General features: G+C 42.4%; 1 protein-coding gene across 11 annotated transcripts in view; it reads left to right on the top strand.

The window, feature by feature from the left end:
- The first annotated feature begins 11,004 nt into the window (after positions 1-11,004).
- The window catches only part of MLLT10 (MLLT10 histone lysine methyltransferase DOT1L cofactor), a 248,902-nt gene continuing 232,378 nt past the window's right edge, over positions 11,005-27,528 (top strand). For 8 of the 11 annotated variants that reach the window (XR_014293707.1, XM_082617244.1, XM_082617242.1 and 5 more), the window contains exons 1-3: positions 11,655-11,733; positions 11,866-12,025; positions 14,777-14,856. Coding sequence is in view for 10 of the 11 variants with exons in the window: in XM_082617244.1 (XP_082473370.1) it covers positions 11,866-12,025; positions 14,777-14,856 (240 nt within the window). In the remaining variant the exon portion in view is untranslated. Of the gene's footprint in view, positions 11,058-11,355; positions 11,609-11,645; positions 11,734-11,865; positions 12,026-14,776; positions 14,857-27,528 lie in introns of those variants that run through there. The other 3 variants (XM_082617240.1, XM_082617239.1, XM_082617238.1) reach the window with 3 other exon arrangements.

The raw sequence follows: 27,528 nt of genomic DNA, 5'->3' as shown, positions 1-27,528 counted from the left end.
TCAAAATGCAGTGACCTTCTACCCTTTTTTGCCCCCTGACCCATCTTGAATTCAATGCAGCCTTTATAAATTTGCAAATCCTTGGAGGTAAAGGGGGTTTTGTGAGGCTTTGTTCTGAAAAAGCGCTAAGAGTGTGCTTTCTAAATTAGACAAAGGTAAAGCAACAAACCCTAGTGGACAAGATTATATACAGGTGAGCAATAGGCAACTCTTCAGCTAACACATATTGCAAGCTAAAAAGCAGTTATAAACATGGGAGACAAGGTTATAGATTGTGTCAAATTAGAGTGTGGTACAAATCACTTTCATGATGTAAGAAATGGTTAGGCCACAATCTTCCTGCTCTCCTCATCTCAAGGGCTGTGGGGGACCCTAGTGACCATGGAAGGAATGGGGGGGGGAGGGTAGTAAAGAGAGAGGGGAGGGAGGGTGGCAGGGAAAAAAAGAAAGGAGCAGGACCTGATCTGAATCTACAGGCACATTCCCTTATCTTTCCTGCTATCAGCCAGTTTTAAAGGACACCATAATTATGATGGTGATAAAACAATGCCTGCTTATGTGTGCTGAATAAATAATGTTTACAGCTCAAGAATCTTTTAATTCCAATTAAATGCCATCAAAGAAAAGCCACTTTTCCTACTGCAACTGCCTTTCCCCAATTATCTTGTTTTGTTGCAATATTTTCCTATGAGACACCAGGGCCTCTCACAATTGATCCTGAATGTAGAAAAAAAAATCTGAGAAAGTAGTGTTCAATGTTGGTGTATCAAATAATACACAAACCTCAAGACCCACAATTTATTTGGATTACCCCAATTTTTGTTTATTTCCCATCAGGCCAAACGTGTAGAAACCGAAGTGATGACACTCAGTGTTGAGGCCTACCTATGGGCTGCTGAAGCCATACTGAAATTCTGAGCACCCATGAGGGGAGAAGGGACAGATAAGGCATGTGGGGCCTGATGGTCTCTGGAAAGGGAATCCTCTGGTTCTGTTCCCCTGGCTTCAGCCCAAATCCTTCTAGGAGCACTGGAGCCAATCACTGTCTTCCACTGCTGCAGCTACTGGGCGCACACAAAAAAGCGGGAGATCAAAAAAACCCAAGTTCACATTTATGGATACACAAGGATCATTTCGTATTCATGACTTCAACAAATCACATCATAATCAGATTTAAACAGGGTTTGGGCAGGAATGCCCACCAGGCTGGACACTAAACACTGACATGTATCACACGCTAACCAGAAAAGTCACTTGCTAAATTTTGGAATCATAGAGTGAAAATTGTCTTTCAACTATAAAAATCTCACTTTTTGCTTTTGAGGCCAATTTTTACACTAATTCATTTCAAGCAAGCGCCTCTCTTTAAGTCATTCCGCAACGTTATAATTCAAATTTCTCTTTGCTTCCTTTCTCAGTTCCAGTAGTGTTTTGAAAAAACACATGGCATAACAAACGTTATGGAAAACCCACTCGTTCCGTTAAATGTCCATACAAACCTGCCTTGTTACTCCATCTGTCTAAGCAGCACATTGCTAAGAAGAAACTTAAACACACACACACACACACACACACACACACACACACACACACTTTCCTCGAAGAAATGTCTAATATTTCTTGGCAAATTCTATTTGGTGATGTGGTACAAAAATACACTGGTAAAAAATTTCAAGGGATACGTAAGTTTTCTGGATACTTGCGGGCCCCTTTCCTTTTGAAAGTTTAGAGCTCCAATGCCCTCAGTTCTACTGGCAGAATTAGGATGGACTTAGAGGGTCCTAAACGTGACCGATTCACTAAGGCGGGGGGCTACAGCTTGCAGCAACGTGCTCGGCAACTTAATCCTACGCTAAAAGAGGGCAGAGAACGAAAAAGAATGGAATACAAACTCTCCCGACATTCGTAGTTACTTTCAAGGTGGATTGTGTATTTTAAGGCTGATGGGAACGTCTGGTTTTGGGAGCAAAAAGAAGAGAAGGTAAGTGTTTGTCCTTGTATCCACCAGTTCGTAGAGAAACAATGAAAGAACAAAGGGAACCACTTCTCCATCTGAACATTTTCTGAATCTCCCTCCGTTTCAAGCCAGAAAGCTTGCGAGAGGATTCGCTTTACTCTACCGTAAGCAGTTGTTGCTAGGCTTGCTGAACTAAGAAAGAGAAGTTGATCGGCAGTGTAAATATAGACTAAATAATAATAATAAAGGCTCGCTGTGGCTAACCTCCACAGCTCCAGTCGCAGCAACTTAGAGCAGAAGTTGCTAAGTGCAGGAAGGGAAAGCCCAAGGAAGAACCTTTACAGATTTCAAACTGTCACTTAAATAGCCTTACTTGCTTTTTGAAATGATTTCTGCGCACAAAATATGTAGGTTACTGTCTATGGGAAAAAAGAGCGGCATACTGTTTAGGTCGAAAAATGTTCTCTATTGCTATGTGGAAAAGAATTTTTCTAAAGGAAAGGGGATTCAAGAATTGACGCTACTGTTTGCTGATAGAAGAAATGGCAGCAGCGGTGGCTGGGAAAGGAGAGAGAGTCGTATTTAAATGTGTTTGCTTTTGGGTACGGTGGTTATCGGCAAGTCTGCCTTTGTGGGTCTGTGTGGCTGAATGAGTAAGTGACCGAGCGCAGTCGGCATTATATAAATGGATCGGTGTGTGGGGGCAGCCCCCAAAGCCGACGAGCACGTGAAACACACATTTTTTTACTGCCCCCCAAGCGGCGACCAAGCCCCCCCTCCACCCCACCCCCAAATCCGTATATTACCTGCCCAGTTACAGTGACACATGTTTATGTTTATAGTCCTGGTTTGTAGTAGTGTCAAGAGCCGCAGCAAGAGAAGGGGGAGGAGAGAAGAGAGGGAGGAGTAAATGCAACCACCCCCACTTGTTGTTAAAGCAAATTTACTGCGTTATTGCAAGCCCGGTACGGGGGGCTGGGAAGTGAGTTGAGAGGAAGGGTAGAGTTGGGTAGTGTGTTGGTGGTGGAAGGGGGGTGGGGTTAGGGGATACGGGATGGAGCTCCTCTGCCCCAGCGGCCCGGGAAAAGCAGCGCGGTCAATAGGGGAGCATGCTGGCGCGGTCGAAAACAAAAAGGTTCCTCCTGCTCGCTGCGTTCACGTGGGGGGGGATCTGCGCGCAGGGCTCCAGGGCCCTGACCTCTGACCCCGGCTCCTCTCCGCGCTCTCCCGGTGCCGCGCGGCCACTTTTTACCCAGGATCCCTCGCGCGGGCCGCGCTCGTGCCGAGCTCGAGTCCTTCTTAATCCTCCATTCCCCGATTTCCATCCCCTCCCCCTCCCGCCGCCAGCCCCGGGGGAGGATTCTCCGGCAGGGAACCCCCGCCCCACCCCCACCCCGAGAGCCCAGGCCTAGGCGGCCGCAGTCTGACCGGGTGGGGCGGGGAGTGCTGAGCCGGCCTCCCCTGCCGGGCCGGGCCTGCGGGGGAGGGGAGGGAAGGGGAAGGGGGGAGGGGATCTGAGAGGAGGGGGCCCGGAGGCCCGGCCCCGCTGCCCTGCGGCGGCCTGGACCTGTTGACTGCTATTGGTCCACCTCGTCCTGCGCCCTCTCCCTGCCCGCCGCAACCCCGGTCCTTCTGCGGAAACGTGGGGAGGAAATAAGGATGGCTGTTCTCCCCGCCTCCCTCCAACTTTAGTTTTTTCTTAGGGGATGAGAAAGCAAAGTAATCTCATCCGTTGCGCCATCCTTTCTCATAAAGTACCGTCATGCGCGGGCCCGCCGCCCTCCCGGCCCCCGCTATTTAAAACCTTCTCTCTTTCCCAGACTAGCTCCCCTGCCCGGAGCCCGAGGGCCCTCGACGCCCCCGCTGCGCCTCCCCCCGCCTGGCCCGGCTTCGTCTCCAGCGAATTGTGTTGCTTTTCTTCCCTAGAAGCTTACTCGTCCACGTTCCACTTTTTTACCATCCCAGGAGGCGTAAGATAAAACCTCTGATTTGCTGCGTGCTGCCGGACACATTCTCTGCCCTCTCATCAAAATGCACTTGATGGAGAGTTTAAAATAACAATATTTAAAGGAGAAAATAAAAAGAGAAGAGAGTTCTTTTGCCAGGTTAGACTACATAAATGCGTTAAAATTTAAAAAAAGACGTATTTAAAGTTAAAGGTTTTATGGGATTTGCTGTAGTTCCTTCTAGGTTTTGGATTTCCTGGGGGAATCTTTTCCAGAGGGAAATAGCAAATGGAAATTAAGGTGGAAGTGAGACATCTCAACCACTTCCGAAAATAAAGGAGAAAATATATTTAGAAAATATATTAAGGAAATAGCGGGAAGGTAGCCGCAGCGAAAGCTGGAGTCGCCGAAGGCAGCGCCTCGGTGTCGCAGTCGGAGAAAGGAGGGCCAGCCCGGGGACGGAAAGGAGGCGCGCGGCGGCGGGGCGAGCGGCGGGCCGGGCCGCAGCGCTCGGGAGGAAGGCTGAGGCCGGCAGTGAGAGCGCGAAACCGCGGGCGGGGAGGGCCGCGGTGGGCGGGGGCGGCCGGGCGCGCAGCCGGCGCCGCCGAGGAAGCGGGAGCCGGGACCCGCTCGCCCGGACGCCCCCATTGTTCGGCCCTCGTGCGGCAGTTCGCCGAGTGCGTCCTTCCCGAGGGAGGGGTCCCCCGGCCCGACTCGGCCCCCACCCCCACCTCCCCGAACTGCAACGCTTGGGCCGGGTCGGGTCGGCGCGGCAAGTTTTATGATCAGTGTCGGCCGGCGAGGGGTTCCCAACTCCAGACCGCGTAGGAAGGAGGCTTTACAACGTGCCGCTAAATTGGAGGAAGCTGGGCAAGGCTGCGACTCACACACGAAAAGAAGAGGGAAAGCAGCATAGATATGTTTGCAAAGTGATAAGTAGATAGAGACAAATGTGGGCGATTTTTTTTCTGGATCTGGAAAGTTAGAGCCCATCATATCCTATTTTAAATCTCTTTAAATGTATGGATTCGAAAATGAATGTCGGGATTCAAAGGAGTTCGGAAAAGCACGTTTAGCTGTCTCTATTTGTTATTATTCAGCTCTTTGTTGTATACAAGGAGTCTAATTTTAAAAGGCTGGGTTGAGCTACCCCTAACAAAAACAGGCTTGGTTTCTTAACGTGAAATGCATTTTCAAAATAACAGTGAAATTCAAAAGGGAAAAACGTGTCATTAGCTTTTATACCACGTTTTAGAAAGAAATAATTGTAAGCAACCTACGAAACTCTGCCTGTTTTCCTTTGTGAGGCATGTGGAAAAAATATTTCTGGCAAGCATCACGGTTTTAAAAAATGAAGATTTCCAACAAGTGCTCGCGAATCTTGAAGACAAGACCAAAGTCATCGTGCGTGAAAACTCATGAAGAAATAATTTCAGTCCTTTTGCCCAAACCTTACTAGGGCAAGACAGTAATTTCGACTTAGACTGATAATAGACTTTGCGAAAATTCCTTCTAAAATGCCCATTACTAGTCTGTGTATTATACACCACTGGTTTCCCAAGGTGGATTTTAAAAAAACAATTAGAATTGATCTCTAATGGAATATTATATTTACACGTCATCTTGAAAACATCATTTGACAAGAGTTTTGAATTACCAGAAAGAAGTTAACAGATGATGTTCATAAACAGCCTCTGTTTGAAAAGAACCCTTAAGAGTCAGTTAAAGGTAGTGGTGGTTGTGATTTTGCATTTGAAATGCTATAGAAGTGGTTTGCATTTTAACACTTTCATTTTGCGGATCTTCCTAAACTTGCATTTCCTCACGGAAATCATTCAGTTATTTCGAAATATAGGGAGAAATTCTTACATAAGAAATCATTTGAGGTGTAACTATGGAACGGTTTGAACGGAAAAAAAATTGGTGTTGAAATTAGATATTCTCAATCTGTTCATTCCTCCCACACTCATCCTCCCATGGTCCCCCTCCCCAACTACTTGGATTCAATTTACATTTTTTATTTATAAGTCTTTGGATGTTTAGAATAGCTCTATAAGTTTATCTGCTATGTAGTTGATTGCAGAAGGTGAATCTTTTTACATCTTTTAGTGTTTCAGGCATTTGGGGGGTTTATTTAAATTAAAAAGAATATGTTGCAAGTCATGATATACTTGTGAGAAAAACAACAAATGGGCGGAAAAAAAGGGCATGAATGGGGGTGGGGATGGAGAGGGACAAGAAGCGTTCCAGGTCAGTCTTTGTAATACCTTTCTTTAGTTTTCTGTCATTATATTTTCCACTTCTGCTTGCATCAAAGATCATTGCTTTTTAAATTGGGGTAAATTGCCACCATATAAAAATTACCTACAGTTTGGCTCTTACGCGCCACAGTAAAGACTGACAAAAAGTGATCGGAGGCTTGTGTGTTTAATTCGCCAGGAATGTTAAGCTTCATAAGATGCACCCTATGGGGCCATGGTGGTATTTGGCACTGTTACTGTACAACTCCAAGAGGTAAATATACACGTTATAGATTTTAAAAATCTAAGATGTACTAGGCAAACAGTTTATTGATTGAAGGAATAAAAAAATGAATTTGTCAACCTCATTCTTTCTGGGACACAATGCAGTTAATTAACATATTCTAGGCCTTGTTTCTGGATTTGGTAAGCAGTGGCCCCTTTCAAAGAGGAAAACATTTAAATCTTAAAAAGTAATCTTCTTTGGTCCAAATAGTATTTAGCAATTCAGTTTAATTTCTGATTCTTCTTTTTTTTCAGTCCAAGATATGTTTCATTTCTTGCAAGGTTCTCTTCCATTTCAAAAACTGATTTTCCTCTTTTCCATGTCCAGAATCTTTTCACTTGGATAACCTTATTGTATCCTATAAACAGACACTTAAATATGTCACTTTAATCACACTTTAATTATAACAGAAATGCAAATCTTCAGTGTCAGTAAAAAAATGGGAACATGGACCTTACACTCCTGCCCTTACATTATATTGATGATACTCTGAAAAGTCTAAAGTGTAACACCTTTAAGTATTATTGCATCATGGAAAAAAAGAGCCCAGCTCTGAAATGTGATTGAGGTTTGGGTAACGCCTAGAGGATTTAAAGGCATCTTTTAGATATTATTTTTCTGTTGGTAATTACACGGTGTTTTACCCAAAAATGTAAATATAACCAATGCATATCAATTTTATAGCAAAAAGAGTGGCTCTGAAGCCAAACACAGGATTAACCAAACTAAACCCTTTAAAGTAAATATTAGGCCTTGATTCTTAAAAAGATTTTAAAATTTAAATTACATACAATTTAAATTTCAGAATTACCTAAACTTTTTAACAATTAAGTGTATGTAACAATAATATTAATTATGATTGATTCTAAGTTAGAGTCTGTTTTGTAAGAAAATGACTTTTACATGGAGAGGTGGTTAACATTTGAGGGCTATTTAAATACAGACAATTCTAAATTACCCGGTAAATAAAAACTCTTCACCTATATTAATTTCAACTATTGAAAATCTTTAAAGCCAATTTATCTGAAAATTTCCTAATCATGACTTAGAAATTTTAGTTCAGGTGTACATACAAAATAAAGCCTTGCTTTACTCTGAAGAATAAAGCTCAGGCAGCAATTAGCTTTTAAACACCAATACTGTACATTAAATGAATATTTATTGTGGGCCTACTACGTGCAGGACACTTGCTAGGCGGTATGGTGAGTTTAAAAAAATCACCTAGTAAGATTAATATGCTTCATTAAATGGAATTTTCCAAAAGCCATTAACGGAATATCAAATGAAAATATAATTGAAATGAATACCTTTTAATGAAATTTCTGATAGTGCTCCATGATATAGGTGCCATGCACGGGTTTGTACCTATAAAGACACAATACTCACTTATTGTGAGATAAATAACAAAACTAGTATCAGAAATACCTCAATATTTTAATCATACTAGTATAAATATATGGTTCATAAACTTCTCATGTAAAAGGTAAGAAACGTTGGATACCAAATGAGCGAAACAAAATTTTATTCAGAGGTTCCTTTGAAAGAGGGCATAACTTAAAGTTTGTGCAGATCATAAGGAATTGCCTTATTGCTTTTTCCAACTAATTTATTTAGAAAGAAAATTATAGTTTCTGATGAGGTTTAGTAGATGAATGAATTCTGATAATTGCTTTTTGTTTAAAAACCTAGGTATCAGAGCCAATAGAGAATTTTAAACACTTTATGGAAGTTAAGAATCTGAGTTAAGGAAAGTGCATCTAGTCTTAATATTATAGAAATATACCTGAATTTCTGTACCTCATTAAAGAAATATACTTCAACAGTGGGTATAATAGACTAAACATAACAGGCAAATAACAGAAGGCAAATAAAACTTCAATTTAAAAAGGAGATAAATATAAGCCATACTAACCTAGGAGCCAAATTTGGTTTTAAATATTTCGTTCATAAGTATCTACTAATGTAAATGATTATGGAAAAGCAAATCCAAAAATTTGGTGCCCAGGATAAGGAATAAAGAAAATTATAAGAAGATATATTACCCATACAGGAAGAAAATATAGTTTCCCATTATAGTAGGGTTAGAGGTTACATCATAAAATACTTTACTTGAGTTTTTTGTGGTTTGCCTCAGATGATTAGTTCAGAGAAACAGATGAGGCAGTACTGAGTTAGCTGCTGTTGTTATGTGAAGAGGTATATTGGGACCACAGGCTTTTGTTTTATTCTATAGGTACTAGGTGTACTTTTTCAAAGAATATTTTGAGAATGTGGAATCAGATTTAAAGGATAACACTATTTTAAGATTGAAATTGTACTTTTCTATGAAGTTATTCTATAAATCCCACTTTTTTGTTTTTTTAACATTACCATGTATTGTTAAAAACTTGCTCGAACTTCAACAATTCTGGCAATTTATAAGTTTTATCCATTCTGAGTTATGAGAATTAGCATATTCAGCTAATCATACTCATATATATCACACAAAGGACAAATATAACTTGCTCACTGCTAAATTTCCTGTATCTAGTAAATGTTCCCTGGCTCACAGTAAATGTTCCATAAATATTTACTGAATGAATAATTAACTGTATCTCTGAACTATTTTGTAATGTCTGTTACTCTTATCACCTAATATTTTCTAGAAATATATTAAATATTATACTTCTGATATATAACATAAGAAGAAGTTCTATATCTGGTACATGAGTTAAAATGAGAATGACCTACTTAGCTCATTATGTTTTTTCTTACAGTTTTCATAACATTTAATATGTTAAATATCAGTTTTAAATAATTTGACTTATATTTTGTCAACATTTATATGTACATTTTTAATAAAATTTCTTCTTCAGATGCTATTATTTATATATAGGCCTGTTCTTAAGAAGTAGTGTATTTTCTCTATTTTTCTAAATTTCAAAAATGTATTACAAATGATGAACTTTTTTGTTTTGTTTTGGAAACAGCAAGCATTTACCTACATTTCTTCTATTAAGTGTTACAGAAAGGGTAAAGTACCCATCTTTCTTTACATATAAATTAATTCCATCACAAGAACTAAGCTCCAATGCATTAAAAATAAAATGCATGTATTTTAAAATAATTTATTTCATTAAGGTTCGACTTCAGTGTTTAGCAAGGGAAATTTCACATTAATTTTAACTAAAAATTGCTCTTCATTAAGAGTCTGAACCTGATCAGGAACTGGATGTTGAACTGGTATCCCTTGTAAAGGGGTAAAGATAAGATATACAGTAGAGATACACAAAACAATATAGATTTGTTTGAACACAGTTTTAGTTTTAAAAATATCAGTGATATTTTAAGAACATCATTATTATATGTTTGGAAATTTATTAATTATTACCATACCCTCCAAAAGAAGTTGCATTTTATAAGTGTGTAATCTTGTAGTCACCTTTTAAAAATGCACTAATATAACTAAAAGCGAATTCTCATTTTTTGGTTTCTTTAGTGTACATTTTTCCCCTATCTTACACTTCTAGATTTGCATTACTGTAGCCATCTCACTTCGCTTTTAGAATGTTTGAATATATTTGCTGATATATGCTTGCGTTGTATTATATCTATTATAATTCTTAAACAGATTTCTAGCAATTAATTTGCAATAGAAGAAGCAGCCATGCCACAAAAAAATTTTTTTTTCTTTATGAGAACACTTAGAATGCTTTTAGAACTTAAACCATTATCTTTTGGTGACTGACTAGGAGAACTTGGGTTCCTTCATCTTTTAGCATTTTACATAACTGCATTTCCCAGATCCCCACATTATATTGCTAATTCCTGATAAAGTCATTTTGTACCCGTAAGGTATTTATCAAAGTCATGAATTCGCCTTGTAACTATGCTTGTCATTTAAACAATCTATCTATATTCCTATTTCATGCTGAACTTTTATAATGAGACACTTTTTTGGCCTAAAATCAATATTGGACTAAAAAGGATACATAGGGGGTAGGGCAACAGTGGAAGATTTCACAGCTCAAAACTGCTCAATATCCAGCTAATTATTCAGATAGGCCTGATCCATTTTCTATTTGTATGTGAGTGAGCTCCCATCTTTCTGCCACTTAAGTGGCCTTAATAAAAAATTGACAAATTTTCAAGAGTAAATTTGGAGTACAGAGCCAGATCAGAGAAATCCTCAATTGAAAGGACTCCACTGTCACATGGTGTTAGAGATCACTTGGTGACTGACTAGAACTTGGGTTCCCTCAAACTGCGATTTCCTGATCCTCACATTATATTGCTAATTCCAGATTAACAACCATTTGTACTCCTACACAGCAAGTTGCGGGTAGCATAGGTGTTCCCTCTTCGAATACAACCCAACCTAGGCTTTTGACCCTGTCTGTGATGCACTTTCAGTTGTCATTGGCCCAGTGTGGTGTGTAAACGGGCAGCCGACTTGGTGGCACTTCCACTGGGTGAACTTTGGGTAGAGTCCAGGATGTGAACTTAATGGGTGAAAAGGCTTCGGCACTACAGTGAAGTTCGCGCGGCCAACTGCAGGAAGCCATGCTTCACTGCACCCTTCATGGAAGCTGGCCGACTTGCCCAACCCTTGTTACCCACGGGCCAGTTCTCGAGGAAAAGGCCTGCAGGTAGGTTCCCAGATGCCCGCAGGGAGTCCCCTCCAGCTACTCAGACAAAACTCGCCCTCCCTCCCGGCCCTCGGAATCCTCCCTTCCCACCCTCCCTCCCGCCGAGGCCTCTTCGCGACGTGCACACGCAACCCGCGCGGCCGGCGCTGCAGAAGGCGGCCCCAACGTCCCCGCCCCCGCGTGCGCGCCCCCGCGCCCTCCAGTTGGCTCGTTCCGGCCTCGGCGCGCCACGGGCTCTCCTCGCCCCCTCCCCCCCAGCACACCTCGGCGGCTGCGAGCGGCGCGGGGGAGGGGAAGGGGCCGGGAGGCAGGCCCGGGCTGCCGGCCGGACGCGGCGGCGCGCACGCAGGCCTCGCCTCTCCCGGGCCTTTTCCCTCACGCCGGCTGCCGGGCGGGCGCGCACGCCGAGTGACGCTTGGAGGAGGAAGCGCAACCCCCTTCCCCTCCCTCGCTGCCCCTGGCCCAGCGGGAGCCCCCCCAGTGCGCCTGTGCGGAGGCCTACTTGATTATGTGTGCCCTCTTCGGGCTCCAGCGTTAGCCGCCGGGTGGAGGTGGGGAGGGAAGAAGACGAGGAGGAGGAGGCGGAGGAGGCGGTGGAGGGGAGGTGGGGGGAGTCAGCAAGGACATGGCTCCTGACTCCTGTGCGGAACGTGAGTGACTGAGCGGCAAAGCCCGAGTGAGCGAGCGGCCGAGCGGCGGGCGGGGGCCGGGGCGCCGGGAAGGGAGCGGGGGCGCGGGGGACTGGGCGGGGGGAAGCACTCATTGGCTTGCATGTGTTTTTTAATGGTCCCCCCCAACTCCCTCTTAGATGGTCTCTAGCGACCGGCCCGTGTCACTGGAGGACGAGGTCTCCCATAGTATGAAGGAGATGATTGGAGGCTGTTGCGTTTGCTCAGACGAGAGAGGCTGGGCCGAGAACCCGCTGGTTTATTGCGACGGGCACGGCTGCAGCGTCGCGGTGCATCAAGGTAAACACCCAACCGCCCGCCTGGTCGAACCCGGCCTCTCCCAACCGTCACCGCTTCCCCCACCTTGGCAGCAACTGCCAGTTCCCCTCCCGCCCCTCCCCCCGCCCCGCCCCCGCCCCCGCCCCGGCCCCGTTCCGCGGCCGGGGATTGACTCGGAGGGTCGGCGGCGGGGCGGAAGGGGTGTGGGCTGCCCATGTGGGAGAAAGTGTGTGTGGCCTGGACTGTCATGTGATGCTGCGCTCACTCTCTCAAGTGTCATTCGGCCGCAGCCTGCGCCCGGAGCCGCGGGTCTGCGGACTCTCGGAGGCCGGGGTTGGCGGCGAGGGGGTGTCGGGGCCCGGGCGCGCGCCCCTCGGCCGTGGCCCCGCGGCTGTGGGTTTGGGTTGGGGAGTGGGGAGCCCCTTCCCCCTCCCGTCGCGCCGTCTGCCGCAGTGTCTGGAGACTTCCTGTACCATGGAGTCGGGCTCGGGAGCGCGGCGCGCGGCGCCGGGGCGGATCGGGAGCTCGGGGGTCTGCCCTGCTGCTTTAGATTGGGGGGGAGGGCGCCGGCTGCCGCACCCCAAGCTTTCTGGCCGAGACCTTGCTGCCGCTCCTGCGGACTGGAGCTTCCCGCGGAGAAGAGGCGGAAGGCCGTCGCCGCAGTCGCGCCGCCGCGGGCGCGGCTGGGCTGAGCTGCTCGGGGTGGTGGATGAGGCTGTTGAGTGGCCGCATCGGGCCCCTTCCTCAGCTTCAGTGACTGGACAGAAGAGGAGGTGGTGGCGGCGCCAGTGACTCGGGGAGCATCTTAGTTTATTTCTGGGTGTTTCCATTAGGTGAGTTTTGGGGATATACACAAGAGCCGAGGACACTAGTTAAGGTAGTTTTCTGGCCGTTTGAAGGTTCTTTTTCCATTTCACGTGGTAAGGAATTGAGGCTGAAAATTTGGGGGCCGAAAAAGAGGTCATTTTTTTTTGGTGGCTCTTGTACTCCCCTTGTTGTGCACCAACCCGCCCCCCCTTCCCGTTTCTAAATCTGGCGTTGAGTGAGGCAGAGGTTCAGTAGTGTACCGGGCGCTACTAAACGAGAGAAAGCCTGAGCGTAAGGGACTAAACTGTATTCTTTATAGAACGGAATCTCAGAACTGGGCAGGGGGACTTAGGAGATAGTGAATAACCGAACCTGAGCATGCATGTATCCCCAGTTCTTTTAAAGAAAGGCAGAGTTGCACACCTTACTTTTCTGAGGAGTGAAAACCATGTGTATTCAAACTCTAGGTACTGATTGTAAGGTCTCAGAACTGGTATAGTGTATTTCCGTTATAGTGTTCATTGGCACTTGTAGAGGTATTTCTTATGAATTGGATGATAAATGATGCTAAGTAGTCTCATCTCCCAATTTAGAAAGTGTTCATTTAAGTGTTAAAATTTCTTTTCTAGAAGTATTTCTGAATTAAAATATAAGTTTTTGGGCTGTGATGCTGTATTTCTTGGCTGATAGAATATTTTTACTCCGATACATTTTAAATGGGATTAGAAGTTTAGCTTTTGGAGTTTTAAAAATTTGTGCTGATTTTATATTTTTTAAGTGCTTTCCAATATTTGATATATTTTCAAGTTACCTCTGAGCAAGCTCAGTCAAGAGAATGTCAGTTGGATATTAGTGTTTTTAGGTTTTTGGAAAATATTAAAATTTGAGTTAGGTAAATGTTGATATAAAAACAGTTTTTGTACGTAACTAGACTGATTTGTGTGTGTGATATACAGGTCACTTGTTGGAACATTAACATATATTAGAAATAAACGTGTAGTTTACTTTTTTTCTGACGGGTTTATTGAGATGTAACTCATGTACCATACAATTAGCCCACTTAAAGTGTACAATTCACTGGTTTTTAGTACATTCACAGTTTTGGATTTGTTACTACAGTCAATTTTAGAACATTTTCATCACCCTAATAAGAAACCTTGGACCTGTTAACAGTTATTCCCCATTTCTTCCTAACTCCCCCAGTCCTAGACAACCAGTAATGTACCTTCTGTCTCTATAGACAGATAGACAAATGTCTATTCTGGACATTTTATTTAAATAGAAACATTTTACTTTTAACATTACATTTCATTTTCTTTCCTGCAATGTCTTGTTTGTTTTGAAAGGTGATTTGGAAATAATTTTCACTTTCATGTATCTAAAATGCTTGCTATTTAAATTTCAGGATATAGGAATGAATTAATTAATTTGAGTTATTCTATGTAAAGTGTTAAATTTTATCTAATATTTTTCTGTTATAAGAGAATAAAATTTGTGATGTTTATACTTTTTAATTGAGATAGAAAAAGATTATTTTTCTAATATTTAGTTAAAATGTCATTTTTTTTTTTTTTTTTTTTTTTTTTTTTGCGGTGCGCGGGCCTCTCACTGTTGTGGCCTCTCCCGTTGCGGAGGCTCCGGACGCGCAGGCTCAGCAGTCATGGCTCACAGGCCCAGCTGCTCCGCGGCATGCGGGATCTTCCCGGACCTGGGCACGAACCCGTGTCCCCTGCATCGGCAGGCGGACTTTTAACCACTGCACCAGCAGGGAAGCCCTAAAATGTCATAATTTTAACTAGGTGATAAATTATAAACATAAATATAGCATGTTTTAGTTCTTTACAAAGCAGGTGGTTTATGTGAATAGTTTCAGAGGTAATTACTTTAATAGGGCTTTGAAAGGGGATTTGATTTTCCATAATTATTCAAATCTTAACTTACTTTAAAACATTTATTTCCCAACAGCTTGCTATGGCATTGTTCAAGTACCCACTGGACCATGGTTTTGCAGGAAATGTGAATCTCAGGAGAGAGCAGCCAGAGTGGTAAGGAGTGTTTATCAAAAACATTAAAATACTAAAGTGAGTAGCTTAGGATGCTACACACTCATGTGTCAGTTTCAAGGGTTTTCAGTCTTTTGTTCAAATATTGAATTTGGGCCAAGTATTGACTTACAGTTTTAAACTGGTTTTATAAGATCTGAAAAACAAATTGAATCACATAAGTACATACTGATAGATACTTAGAACAGGTAAAATATAAAGTTGTATTTGGGCTTTCTTAGCCATGTCTACTGGTTTGAGGGTTAAATTGGCTAATCATAGTTGGAATATAATGGCAGTAGGACATAAGTAAGTTATATTGAGATAATTTTGCTAGGTTCTGTTTGCTGAGTTAAAAAAAAGTGTTTAATGATTCACATTTCTTTTTACTATATCTATACATGTACAGTTTAACCTTGCTCAGTATTTTCACATTCAGTCCCTTTGGCAAAGCAACATAAAAATCTTCCTTTTTTTTGACTTGGCTGGCTAACCTTCTTTCTGAACACTTCTGTAAACCTTCTGTAAGAATGAGGGAGGAATGTTTATTCTTTGTGGCCAAAATCATTTTTCCAGTTGAACTTCTAGAAATATGAGGGAGAAAAAGATTTAATCTTTATTAATCACATGGAAGTATTACCATTTGCAGTGTGATAGTTTCTTCCTTTTGTTGTTGACTAGAGTATGTGACAGAAGGTAGAAAACAAATATTTCAGCTTCTTTACCTACATGGATAGTATGAACAGAAACTTTTATTTTTGTCTGGGCAATTTTTGATCAGAAATAATGGCTGAGTAGTTTATATAGGATTGTGAAACTCAGAGCAATATTCTGTTGATGTGTTTTCTTTGTGTGTGGGAATGCACTGTACCAGAGTTTCAGCTATTCTAGCATTACAGAAATGGGAACTGGCAAGTGGAGGATGAAATTAATCATGAAAATTTTAGGACTTAAAGTATGTATAGATTTACTCTATCTTTTTTCCTCTTTGTAGCATGTTATGATTTGGGGTTGATGGGTCATCAAGCAAAGGAAGTTTTGCTTTAATTTGTTAGTAAACACTGCCAGTAAGGTGAGGCTCTTCTAGTGGATGTCGCAGTAGATTCATGGCCAGAGAAAGATTAGAAAATAGGAAAGTGGGTATCAAGAGAGGGAGGATAAAGAGGTGAATGGGGAGTGGTAAAATGGCAGCATTATTTGCCTCAAATGCCTCTTGTTGCCTGTTTCTATTTCTTTTTCTTCTCTGAGGTCATGGTCAGGATACTCAAGTGAATAAAATATTTATCTTAAAAGGTATATAAAGGTATATTGGGGGACCCATTTTATTTTAGCTTTATTTGGTAGGATGGTGGGGGTCGTTAATGAAAGAAGAGACACAGCGTCTTCTAAATTCCTGTAGTGTACAATTATACAAGGTAGGGTTGTTTGTAAAAAACAAAAACTCATTCCAAGCTTAAATAAGCAAAGAAAAGGCAGTTTGTTATAAGGATATAGTAGCCAAGAAACCTAACCTGAAAATGTACCCATGAATTAGAACGGGAATGGAATTAGTTTTAATATTATTTCTGCTTTTCTCTGTGTGTCTGCTTCATTCTTTTCCTTTCTGCAGATTTTCTCTACTACTTACTCCAAAAATCAATAGTTAACTTTTTTGATTGTTTACCATTTGTCAGGTACTGTGCTGAATGTTCTATACCAATTATTTTCTTTACCTATCAAATATATGAGGTAGATATTCTGTTACTTTCATTTCATAGATAAAGATATCGTAGTTTTAAGAGAAATACGTATCTAGTTGGAGTCTGGGCTGTGATGAAGCTCTCAACCAAGGTGTTGTATATTGCCTCCTGTGGTGAAAGATGGCCATACTTCAGCTCTTAATATTTTCTGTCTCCTGTCTCAAGAGGCTAAATTGCAGTGCGAATCTCATGTTGCTTTTGGGGGAAAAAAAAACTGTCTTGGCTTGTCTAGTTGGACCAGTTAGCTAGCCATGGCTAGACAATAGGGTTGAGTTGCTCAGACACAGGGAGATCTCTGTGGGTTTGGGATAGCTCACTTTTCAGAAGAGGGGGAATTATGAACTGGTGGTACCTTGACAGATACTGAGGAGTAAAAATCCAGCACAATAAAGCAGTATTTTTAGACAAGAAGTTTGGTTGTATATAGGATGGCTTTGAAAGGGGAGGTTAGAAACTGAAAGTCTTAGGATGCTGTTACTATAAAAATGTGAGAGTAGAAAGGGAGGAAGTAGAAAGAGAGGGAGCATTTTGAAGGAGGAAATGACAGAAATGGATGTGGGGTGAAGGAAAGGGAATAATCAGAGATGATTCTGAGATGTCAAGGTTGAGCACTCTGGAATGGTGATAACCATTAACAGTAACAAAGGAAGGAGAGCAAATTTGAAGAGTAAAGAAAGTTTTGGGCATGTTGGTTTTGATGCAGGTGGGATTTTTCATTGGAAATTTAGGGTTAAAGTAATGAAGACAAGTTGGAGTTGGAGCTGCATAGAAGGAAGATTGGGAAACAAGTGACATTTTTTGTTAGAGAAAAGAAGAGTGAAGACAGAACTATGGGGAATGTTCACATTTGGGAGAGTAAGAACGGTTTCCAAGGATGGATAATGAACTGTCAGGAAAGGAGAACCTGCAGGGTCCAGTAGCAACAGCTTTTTTTTTTTTTAAATATTAACATTCTATACCCATTTTATTTTTTATTTATTTTTATTTTTATTTATTTTTTTGCGGTATGCGGGCCTCTCACTGTTGTGGCCTCTCCCGTTGCGGAGCACAGGCTCCAGACGTGCAGGCTCAGCGTCCATGGCTCACGGGCCCAGCAGCTCCGCGGCATGTGGGATCTTCCCGGACCAGGGCACGAACCCGTGTCCCCTGCATCGGCAGGCGGACTCTCAACCACTGCGCCACCAGGGAACCCCCCATTTTATTTTGTTTTTTAAATTAATTTATTTTTGACAGTGTTGGGTCTTCGTTGCTGCACGCGGGCTTTCTCTAGTTGGGGCGAGCTGGGGCTACTCTTTGTTGTGGTGCGTGGGCTTTTCATTCCGGTGGCTTTTCTTGTTGCGGAGCACGGGCTCTAGGCGCGTGGGCTTCAGTAGTCGTGGCGCGCAGGCTGTAGAGCGCAGGCTCAGTAGTTGTGGCACATGGGCTCAGTTGCTCCGCGGCACGTGGGATCTTCCCGGACCAGGGCTCGAACCCGTGTCCCCTGCATTGGCAGACGGATTCTTAACCACTGCACCATCAGGGAAGTCCCGTGGTTAGAGGTTAAAACACTCACTGATGACTGGTTTTTTCTTCCTTTAATAAATTTATTTATTTATTTTTGGCTGCGTTGGGTCTTGGTTGCTGTGCATGGGTTTTCTCTAGTTGCTGCGAGGGGGGCTGCTCTTCGTTGCATCACGTGGGCGTCTCATTGCAGTGGATTCTCTTGTTACAGAGCACGGGCTCTAGGCGCGCAGGCTTCAGTAGTTGGGGCACACGGGCTTAGTTGCTCCACGGCATGTGGGATCTTCCTGGATCAGGGATCAAACCCATGTCCCCTGCATTGGCAGGTGGATTCTTAACCACTGTGACACCAGGGAAGTTCTCATGACTGTTTTTGTGTTTACTGTGTATCTCTTTGTAACTACCACAGGCTGAAGAGATTTATTAGAAATTTTACCTACTTACACAAATTTTTTTTTGTTGTTGTTGTTGCGGTACGCGGACCTCTCACTGCTGTGGTCTCTCCCGTTGCGGAGCACAGGCTCCAGACGCACAGGCTTAGTGGCCACGGCTCACGGGCCTAGCCACTCCGCAGCATGTGGGATCTTCCCAGACTGGGGCACAAACCCGTGTCCCCTGCACTGGCAGGCGGACTCTCAACCACTTCGCCACCAGGGAAGCCCCCTACTTATACAATTTTAATGAGACACAGAGAGAGGATATTTTAGATATTTAATTATTCTACTTGGAAAATGTGTTGACAGTGGATTGTGTAAAAAATAAAATGTCCAAAAGCCCATGAAGAATTTGCATTGTTTAGGTCTTGCTCTTCTAGCTTTAAATGAAAGGTGATTCCTTTCCTCCAGGAAGTGAGCTGTAACTTTCTTCTATTGCTCTGCCTCTTTTTTTTTTGCGGTACGCGGGCCTCTCACTGTTGTGGCCTCTCCCGTTGCGGAGCACAGGCTCCGGACACGCAGGCTCAGCGACCACGGCTCACGGGCCCAGCCACTCCGCGGCATGTGGGATCTTCCCGGACCGGGGCACGAACCCGTGTCCCCTGCATCGGCAGGCGGACTCCCAACCACTGCGCCACCAGGGAAGCCCGCTCTGCCTCTTTTTATTGCAGTTCTTCTGGCTTTTTTTTTGTGAGGGAGGAACCACTGGATGGACTCAAAACCAGGGCTTTAGGGATTGATCTAGGGATGCACTATATTATTTTTAAATTTTTTCTTTTTGAGCATACATAATGCAAGTAAATTACTATACATCTGTAAAACCATATGAAATGCACTCAATCACAGTAAATATATATTTAGATTTAATTCTACAAATTAAACTTATATGCATTTGATTATCACGAGTAGTTCTGAGCAGTATAGAACATAAAATGACTATCTGAGTGTTCCCTACCCAGAATGAACCAATGTCCATTCTTCATATTTGCTTCAGATCTTCCCTTCTGCTTAAAAAGAACAATAAATTAAAAAATTAAGTTGAAGTACTATTTGTATTCTCCCCAGTCTGGGTCAGCCATTACCCTTTTAATGTCTGTAGGGCCAGTCTCTCTCTATTTTTTTCTTGCCAGTTTTATTGAGCTATAATTGATACGTAACACCAGAATGTTTAAGGTATACAACATAATGGTTTGATATATGTATATATTGCAAAATGATGACCGCAGAGGGTTTAGTTAACATCCATCACCTCACCTAGTTGCAAATTGTTTTTTCTTTTGATGAGAACTTTTAAGATTTATTCTTAGCAGCTTTCAAATACACAATACGGTGGTGTTAACTACAGTCACCAAGCTGTACATTACATCCCTAGAGCTCACTTATCTTATAACTGGAAGTTTGTGCCTTTTGACCACGTTCACCCATTTCCCCCAACCCACTACCCACTGCCTCTGGCAACCACCAATCTGTTCTCTGTTTCTGAGTTTGGTTTTTTTAGGTTTCATATATAAGTGAGATCATATAGTATTTGTTTTCTCTGTCTGACTTGTTTCATTTAGCATAATGCCTTCAGGGTCCATCTATGTTGTCACAGATGGCAGAATTTCCTTGTTTTTTAGATTGAGTAATAGTCCGTTATATATATATACCACCATCTATGTTTTAATCCTTGTTACTACACGCATATATCCATACACACCACCAACTAGTGTATTATTTTACAGGAATGGTAAATTCTATATGTGTTCTGTGATTAGTGACATAGCTACTTGTGACATCACTACACTGATAAATTTTGATCTAGTTCGTTCTTTTTATCTGCTTTTTAGTATTCTGTCGCAGAATGTACTGTAACTTATTTAATTCCTTTATTAATTGTCATTTAGGTTTCCAGTTTTTCATAACCACAGATAGTGCTACAGTGAACATCCTTGTAAATATAGTGAAGCTTGGTTTTTTAAAGAACTATAGTCTAAGAATCTGTATTAACATGCATTACAGATTATTTGTTTACATTTATAGTAATGACTGATACATTTGGGCTTACTTCTTAAATTTTTATTTTGTGTTATCTATTTACCATGCTTATTTTTTTTCCTCTTTTTTTTCTTCAGTTGGAGTGATTGTTCCTTATCTTTTTTTAAAAAATCTAGTCTGATTTGGAGGTTATATGTTCCATTTCTTTTCTTCTAGTGATTGACCTTAATTTTTTTTTTTTTTTTTTTTTTTTTTTGCGGTACGCGGGCCTCTCACTGCTGTGGCCTCTCTCGCTGTGGAGCAACAGGCTCTGGACGCGCAGGCTCAGCGGCCATGGCTAACGGGCCCAGCCGCTCTGCGGCATGTGGGATCTTCCTGGACTGGGGCACGAACCCGTGTCCCCTGCATTGACAGGCAGACTCTCAACCACTGTGCCACCAGGGAAGCCCTGCCCTTAATATTTTAATGTGCATACTTTATATTTTTTCTGTGAGTCTAAGATTAATCTTTTTTTTTTAAATTAATTAATTAATTTATTTTGGCTGCATTGGGTCTTTGTTGCTGTGCGTGGGGCTTTCTCTAGTTGTGGTGAGCGGGGGCTACTCTTCGTTGTGTTGCACGGCCTTCTCATTGCAGTGACTTCTCTTGTTGTGTGCAGAGCACAGGCTCTAGGCGCGCGGGCTTCAGTAGTTGTTGCATGCGGGGTCAGTGGTTCTGGCTCGCGGGCTCTAGAGCGCAGTCTCAGTAGTTGTGGTGCACGGGCTTAGTTGCTCCGAGGCATGTGAGATCTTCCCGGGCCAGGGCTCGAACCCGTGTCCCCTGCATTGGCAGGCGGATTCTTAACCTTGCGCCACTAGGGAAGCCCTTAGATTAATCTTTGTACTCCTTTTGAACAAAACCAAGGACCTTAGAACACCTTGTGTTCACTCTCTTTACCTTGCAAAATCAGTTTTATTGTTGTTTACATTTTAATTCCACCTTATTTTTTTTTTAAAGAATCAGTTTTATTTAGTTATTTATTTTTGGTTGCTTTGGGTCTTTGTTGTTGCACGCGGGCTTTCTGTAGTTGTGGTGAGCGGGGGCTACTCTTCGTTGCGATGTATGGGCTTCTCATTGTGGTGGCTTCTTGTTGCGGAGCACAGGTTCTAGGAGCGCGGGCTTCAGTAGTTGTGGCATGCGGGCTCAGTAGTTGTGGCTCATGACCTCTAGAGTGCAGTCTCAGTAGTTATGGTGCACAAGCTTAGTTGCTCCACAGCATGTGGGATCTTCCCAGACCAGGGATCGAATGCATGTCCCCTGCATTGGCAGGTGTATTTTTAACCACTGTGCCACTAGGGAAGTCCCTATTATAGTCTTAAGGAGTATATTTATTAACTTATTTGAATATTTAAAACATAACTTATTTTGGCCTCTTGCCTTCTGAGATGGCCCACGCTCTGTCTATGGAGTGGGTTTCTGCCTGAATAAACCTTCTTTCACTTAAAACAAAAAAAACTTTATTAAGAAAGTAATATTTATTATTTATTTATTTTGGCTGCGCCAAGTCTTAGTTGTGGCATGCGGGATCTTCATTGCGGCATGTGGGCTTCTTAGTCGTGGCAAAAACATACTTTTTATAAAAATTTATTTTTATTTATTTATTTATTTATTTATTTATTTATTTATTTATTTATTTATTTATGGCTGCGTTGGGTCTTCGTTACTGCGCGTGGACTCTCTCTAGTTGAGGCGAGTGGGGGCTACTCTTTGCTGTGGTGCACGTGCTTCTCACTGCAGTGGCTTCTCTTGTTGCAGAGCATGGGCTCTAGGCGTATGGGCTTCAGTAGTTGTGGCACGTGGGCTCAGTAGTTGTGGCTCGTGGGCTCTAGAGTGCAGGCTCAGTAGTTGTGGCATCTGGGCTTAGTTGCTCCGCGGCATGTGGGATCTTCCCAGACCAGGGCTCGAACCCATGTCCCCTGCATTGGCTGGCAGATTCTTAACCACTGCGCCACCAGGGAAGTCCCCAAAACATACTGAGTTTAAAATTTCTCAGAGATTCTGGAATTCTTTCTTTTTTTTGTTTTTTAACTGTGGTGGTAGATGTCTTCACATACTTTGTAATTTTTGACCGTGAGCTAATCTTTAAGAATTGTTTTCTTTCTTGGGATTCCTGGTCCTCTAACCTGGGTTTGTGGAGGTGTCACTGAGGGAGGTTTTTGCATTTGCTCTGTACCTGTTAAGAATTGCTTTTGGCTGCTAGTAACAAAGACCAGATTACAGATTAATCTGGCTTCTACAAATGAGCAATTTACAAGTTTACTAAATTCTTATTTGAAACGAGTTGAGAAACGCATTTAAAGCTTTTATGACTGCTCTGTGAGATCTTTATTTGTTTAGTCCGCACCACGTGGCATGCAGGATCTTAGTTCCCTGACCAGGGATTGAACCCGTTCCTCCTGTAGTGGAAGTGCGGAGTCCTAACCACTGGAGCACCAGGGAAGTCCCTCTGTGAAATCTTTAGGGATCAGACTTTCTCTGTCTTTCTACTATACCAACCTTAGCAGATAGTTTACATTTTCAGCATTGTTCTGTGGTCACAGCATGGCAGTCATTGTGACTGCAGAGACATGTTCTGGCAGAAAGAAGGGAGGGGAAAGTTGAAAGTGGTTCTCCTCCCAGCTGAGTTATCCTCTTAAATGAATTTTCTCTAGTCTTAGTGGTCCAGTCCGTGTTTCTTTGAGATAGATTCCCCTTCGGTAGGATCAGCTCTTTCTATTTCCTGTCCTTACACAGCACATCTAGGGTCTGTGCTGGTGTCATAGTCAACCCCAGCCTCTAAGGTATGTATTAGGTAGCTTCATTGACTGCCTTAGCTTGAACTAATGTTGATTCTTTTAGCTTTTAAGTTCTTTTTTATTTGTGCCACAAGAAGATTTACCTTTATCTACGTAATTAAAAATTTGTTTTCAAATTTATTTATCTTATATATCTCTGACTTATGAGTACAAGAAGCCAGGATGGGGCATCTTCAGTGGCAGTTTAAAAAAGGTATTGTAGGGGCTTCCCTGGTGGTGCAGTGGTTAATGTAGGGACATAGGTTCGAGCCCTGGCCCTGGAAGATCCCACATGCCGAGGAGCAACTAAGCCTGTGTACCACAACTACTGAGCCTGCACTCTAGAGCCTGTGAGCCACAACTGCTGAGCCTGTGTGCCACAACTACTGAAGCCCGTGCGCCTAGAGCCTGTGCTCTGCAACAAGAGAAGCCACTGCGATGAGAAGCCTGCACACCGCAGTGGAGAGTAGCCCCCGCTTGCTGCAACCAGAGAAAAGCCTGCATGCAGCAATGAAGACCCAATACAGCCAAAAATTAAAAAAAAAATTATATATAACTTTTTTCGTTTTATTCCTGTACGAGCTTTTTAGCCTGTATGCTTTATTTATTTATTTAAAGTTTTGTTTTTGATGTGGACCACTTTTGAAGTCTTTATTGAATTTGTTACAGTATTGCTTCACTTTTATATTTTGGTTTTTTGGTCGTGAGGCACGTGGGATCTTATCTCCCTGACCAGGGATCAAACCTGCACCCCCTTGCATTGTCAGGCGAAGTCTTAACCATTGGACTGCCGGGGAAGTCCCAGCCTATATACTTTAAATAGAATGCCTTCAAAGTTTAACATTTGCTAATGTTTTTTTCACTTACTGATGATTCATGTCTACTCTTTGCTTTTAAATTGAGTGTAGCATCCTGAGTTCCTATACCTTTGAAAGAGGTGATTTAAAAAAGTTAACAGGTTTAGTGCTTACCACCATACATAAAATAGCAAATAGCCAATTTCTGTTGTCTCACTTCTTGAATTCCTTTCTTTTACTGTGAGAAAAACTTAGCATAACAGCTGACATGAAGTAGGCGTTTAATACTTGGTTGTATCCTTTTCTAACCTGTCTACATAACTAGTAAGAGAAATGAAAACATTGGGTACATTGATACATTGCCCATTGTACCTATTTATTCCATTTTTTGTTTAGATTTAATTTTTATGTTTATCAAAGTGAAAAATGCACAGTCAGTAGTACCAACAGATTCTTTTGCACACACAGTAAAACAGTACCTTGCTGCTTGACTCTTGACAAGGAATGTAGAAGCAGCTATTCTTTTTAAAATTTTTATTTATTTATTTATTTATTCATTCATTCATTCGTTCATTCATTCATTCATTCATTTATGGTACGCGGGCCTCTCACTGCCGTGGCCCCTCCCGCCGCAGAGCACAGGCTCCAGACGCGCAGGCTCAGCGGCCATGGCCCGCGGGCCCAGCCGCTCTGCGGCATGTGGGATCTTCCCAGACCAGGGCACGAACCTATGTCCCCTGCATCGGCAGGCGGACTCTCAACCACTGTGTCACCAGGGAAGCCCTATTTATTTATTTTTGGTGGCACTGGGTCTTCATTGCTGTGCGTGGGCTTTCTCTAGTTGTGGCGAGCAGGGGCTACTCTTTGTTGTGATGTGCGGGCTTCTCATTGCGGTGTCTTGTTGCGGAGCACAGGCTCTAGGCACGCGGGCTTCAGTAGTTGCAGCACGCAGGCTCAGTAGTTGTGGTGCATGGGCTTAGTTGCTCCGTGGCATGTGGGATCTTCCCAGACCAGGGCTTGAACCTGTGTCCCCTGCATTGGCAGGTGGATTCTTAATCACTGTGCCACCAGAGAAGTGCGAAGCAGCTGTTCTTGACATATTAGTTTTAGATGTTGTCTTTCAGTATATCACAAATTTTGGTTAAGTCAGGAGTGTTAAACAGAAAATTTTACATTATTATGACTATTTAAGTATTTTGTTCATTTCTGAGCCAAAAGCATACTAAGATTGTTTTCTTTCTTAATTTTTTTTCCCCTGGGATTAATAATTTTCTTGTATTTTCATTTTCCTTGTGTTCTTTATTTAAGGCTAAATCTTTGCATCCTTTCTAGTCACTTCTTCATGTAATTTTCCACTTGTTTAATGAATCAGGTAGTCTATAAATTCAATTTTCTCTACATTATAAAATTCCAAAAAGGAAAAAAGTTTTACCATCTTACTTGATGGATAGTTTGCCTGAGTATGGAATTCTTTCTTGGTTGGAAATAAGTTTCCTTCAAAATTTTGAAGGTATTTCTCCATTACTTTTTAGCTGTCAGTGTCTTTTAAGAAGACCAATGAAGTTCTGATTTCTAATCCTTTATATGTGATTGTTCTCTCTGGGATTTAGTGTGTTTTCTGTAGCCAGTTTACCCACTATTTCTCATGGTAGTTAGTGTGCTGTCCCTCACTCATTGTACTGGGCACACAGTGGCCCTTTCAATTTGGTAAATCATGTTAGGGACCATGAGTTTAGTTAAGGGAGAATTTTTTGGAATTATTTTTGACAGTTCCTCAGTTCTGTTATCATTGTTTGCTTTTTCTGTATTTTTCTTTATTTGGATATTGGACCTTTTGAACTGATCTTGCTTTAAGTTAATCTATTTCTTTCTGTTTTACACTCTGAGGCAGTTTCTTACTTTATTTTCCATTCTTTCACTTAAATTTCTAAATTCTATTATACTTTTAATTTCCAGAGGCTCTTTTATGCTTTCTGAATGTTTGCTTTTTATCCTCTGCTTTTGTTTCTTAAGTGCAATATTTTCTCTTAATTCTCTGAGGATGTTAACCAGATGGTTGTTTTTGTTTTGTTTCAGTGTTCTGAAGTTTTCTTCTGCTCCTGGGACTCTTTTCCTCAGAGTTCCTTTGTACCATTTGTTTTGGCCTGCCTTGTTATGGACTTTGCTTACAAATCTAGTGACTGGTAGCCGTCCATTTGAATTTAAGACAAGCTCCTAATGAGGTGACTGGAAGTTCTGTGTGTGTGGCAGAAATTGTTGGCAGATTGGCTTCATTATAGGTGTCTAGCTGGGTTCTTTTATTGGGATGCCACCAACTGGTTAGTTTATTTAGAGAAAAATCTTCCAGTCAGCTGTTTGGGATTCACAAACCTGGTTACCAGTATTCTTTGAGCCATTGGTTGCTGGAATTTCACGATCTAGAACTAGATTTTTCAGTACCCCTTTGCTCAGATGTCTCCAGGTCCAGATTTCCTTTTGTTTACCCTTTGTGCAGTTTTCTCGGCTGTGGGAGAGAGGGTTACCTGGTAGTGTGTAGAGAAGGGATTGGGGGGGGCGTTGATTATCTTTCAGGTTTTATCTTATCCCTAGTCTTGTTTTGAGCCGTACTTGTCATCCTGTTTTGAGCCGTACTTGAAGCCGTCCCTCTCGGGCACGCACCACCACTATGATGTGGCGCCTGAGGTCCCTCAGCTGGGGCGCCATGTGGCCCGAGACACGTTGCTTTTGGACTTGCCTTACTGCAGCAGCCTTTTCTCATCTGCTAAGTCATTTGCTACTCTTTTCCTTCCTAGCTTCCAAAGTTTTAGAACTGTTGTCTTTCTTTATGTGTGTTTTCCTTTTGTGATTTGTCATTTTGCCCTTTTTATGTCATTCAGTGGAGTTTTTGGAAGGAGAGGAGGTAGTTTTCAAGTGGAATTAACTGCCTGTTCTCATGATGTAGTCTTTTCCCACTTCTTCCAGGGTCTTGTTTTACCTTTTAGTCTGTCCTTTTTACTTGATTTTTTCCCACGAAGTTTACAGTCGTTTTTGAATCTTCCCATGGATTTTACTTTCCCTTTACATTTTTCACCTTTTACTCGCAGGCTTCCTGGAAGAATAAAACCATTAGTTGATATCTCTGCTTCTTCAACTGCCTACTGTGGTCTAGCCTTTCAGTTGTGCTTAATTATTAAGGTGTAACTTAATTGTATTGTGTTTTTTTTTTTTTGGTCGCACTGCGTGGCATGTGGGATCTTAGTTCCCCGACCAGGCATTGAACCCGTGCCCCCTGCAGTGGAAACAAGGAGTCTTAACCACTGGGCTGCTAGAGAAGTCCCTTAATTGTCATTTTAAGCAGTAGCATATGAAATCAGCATTTGCTGTAACACTCTCATTATGGACACTGTCCGTTTTGTCTTTCAGTGACCCTTATATG

Source organism: Mesoplodon mirus (assembly GCF_964341445.2).
Source record: "Mesoplodon mirus genome assembly, chromosome: 4".
NCBI classification, from domain to species: Eukaryota; Metazoa; Chordata; class Mammalia; order Artiodactyla; family Ziphiidae; genus Mesoplodon; species Mesoplodon mirus.
This window is presented reverse-complemented; position numbering and strand designations above follow the sequence as displayed.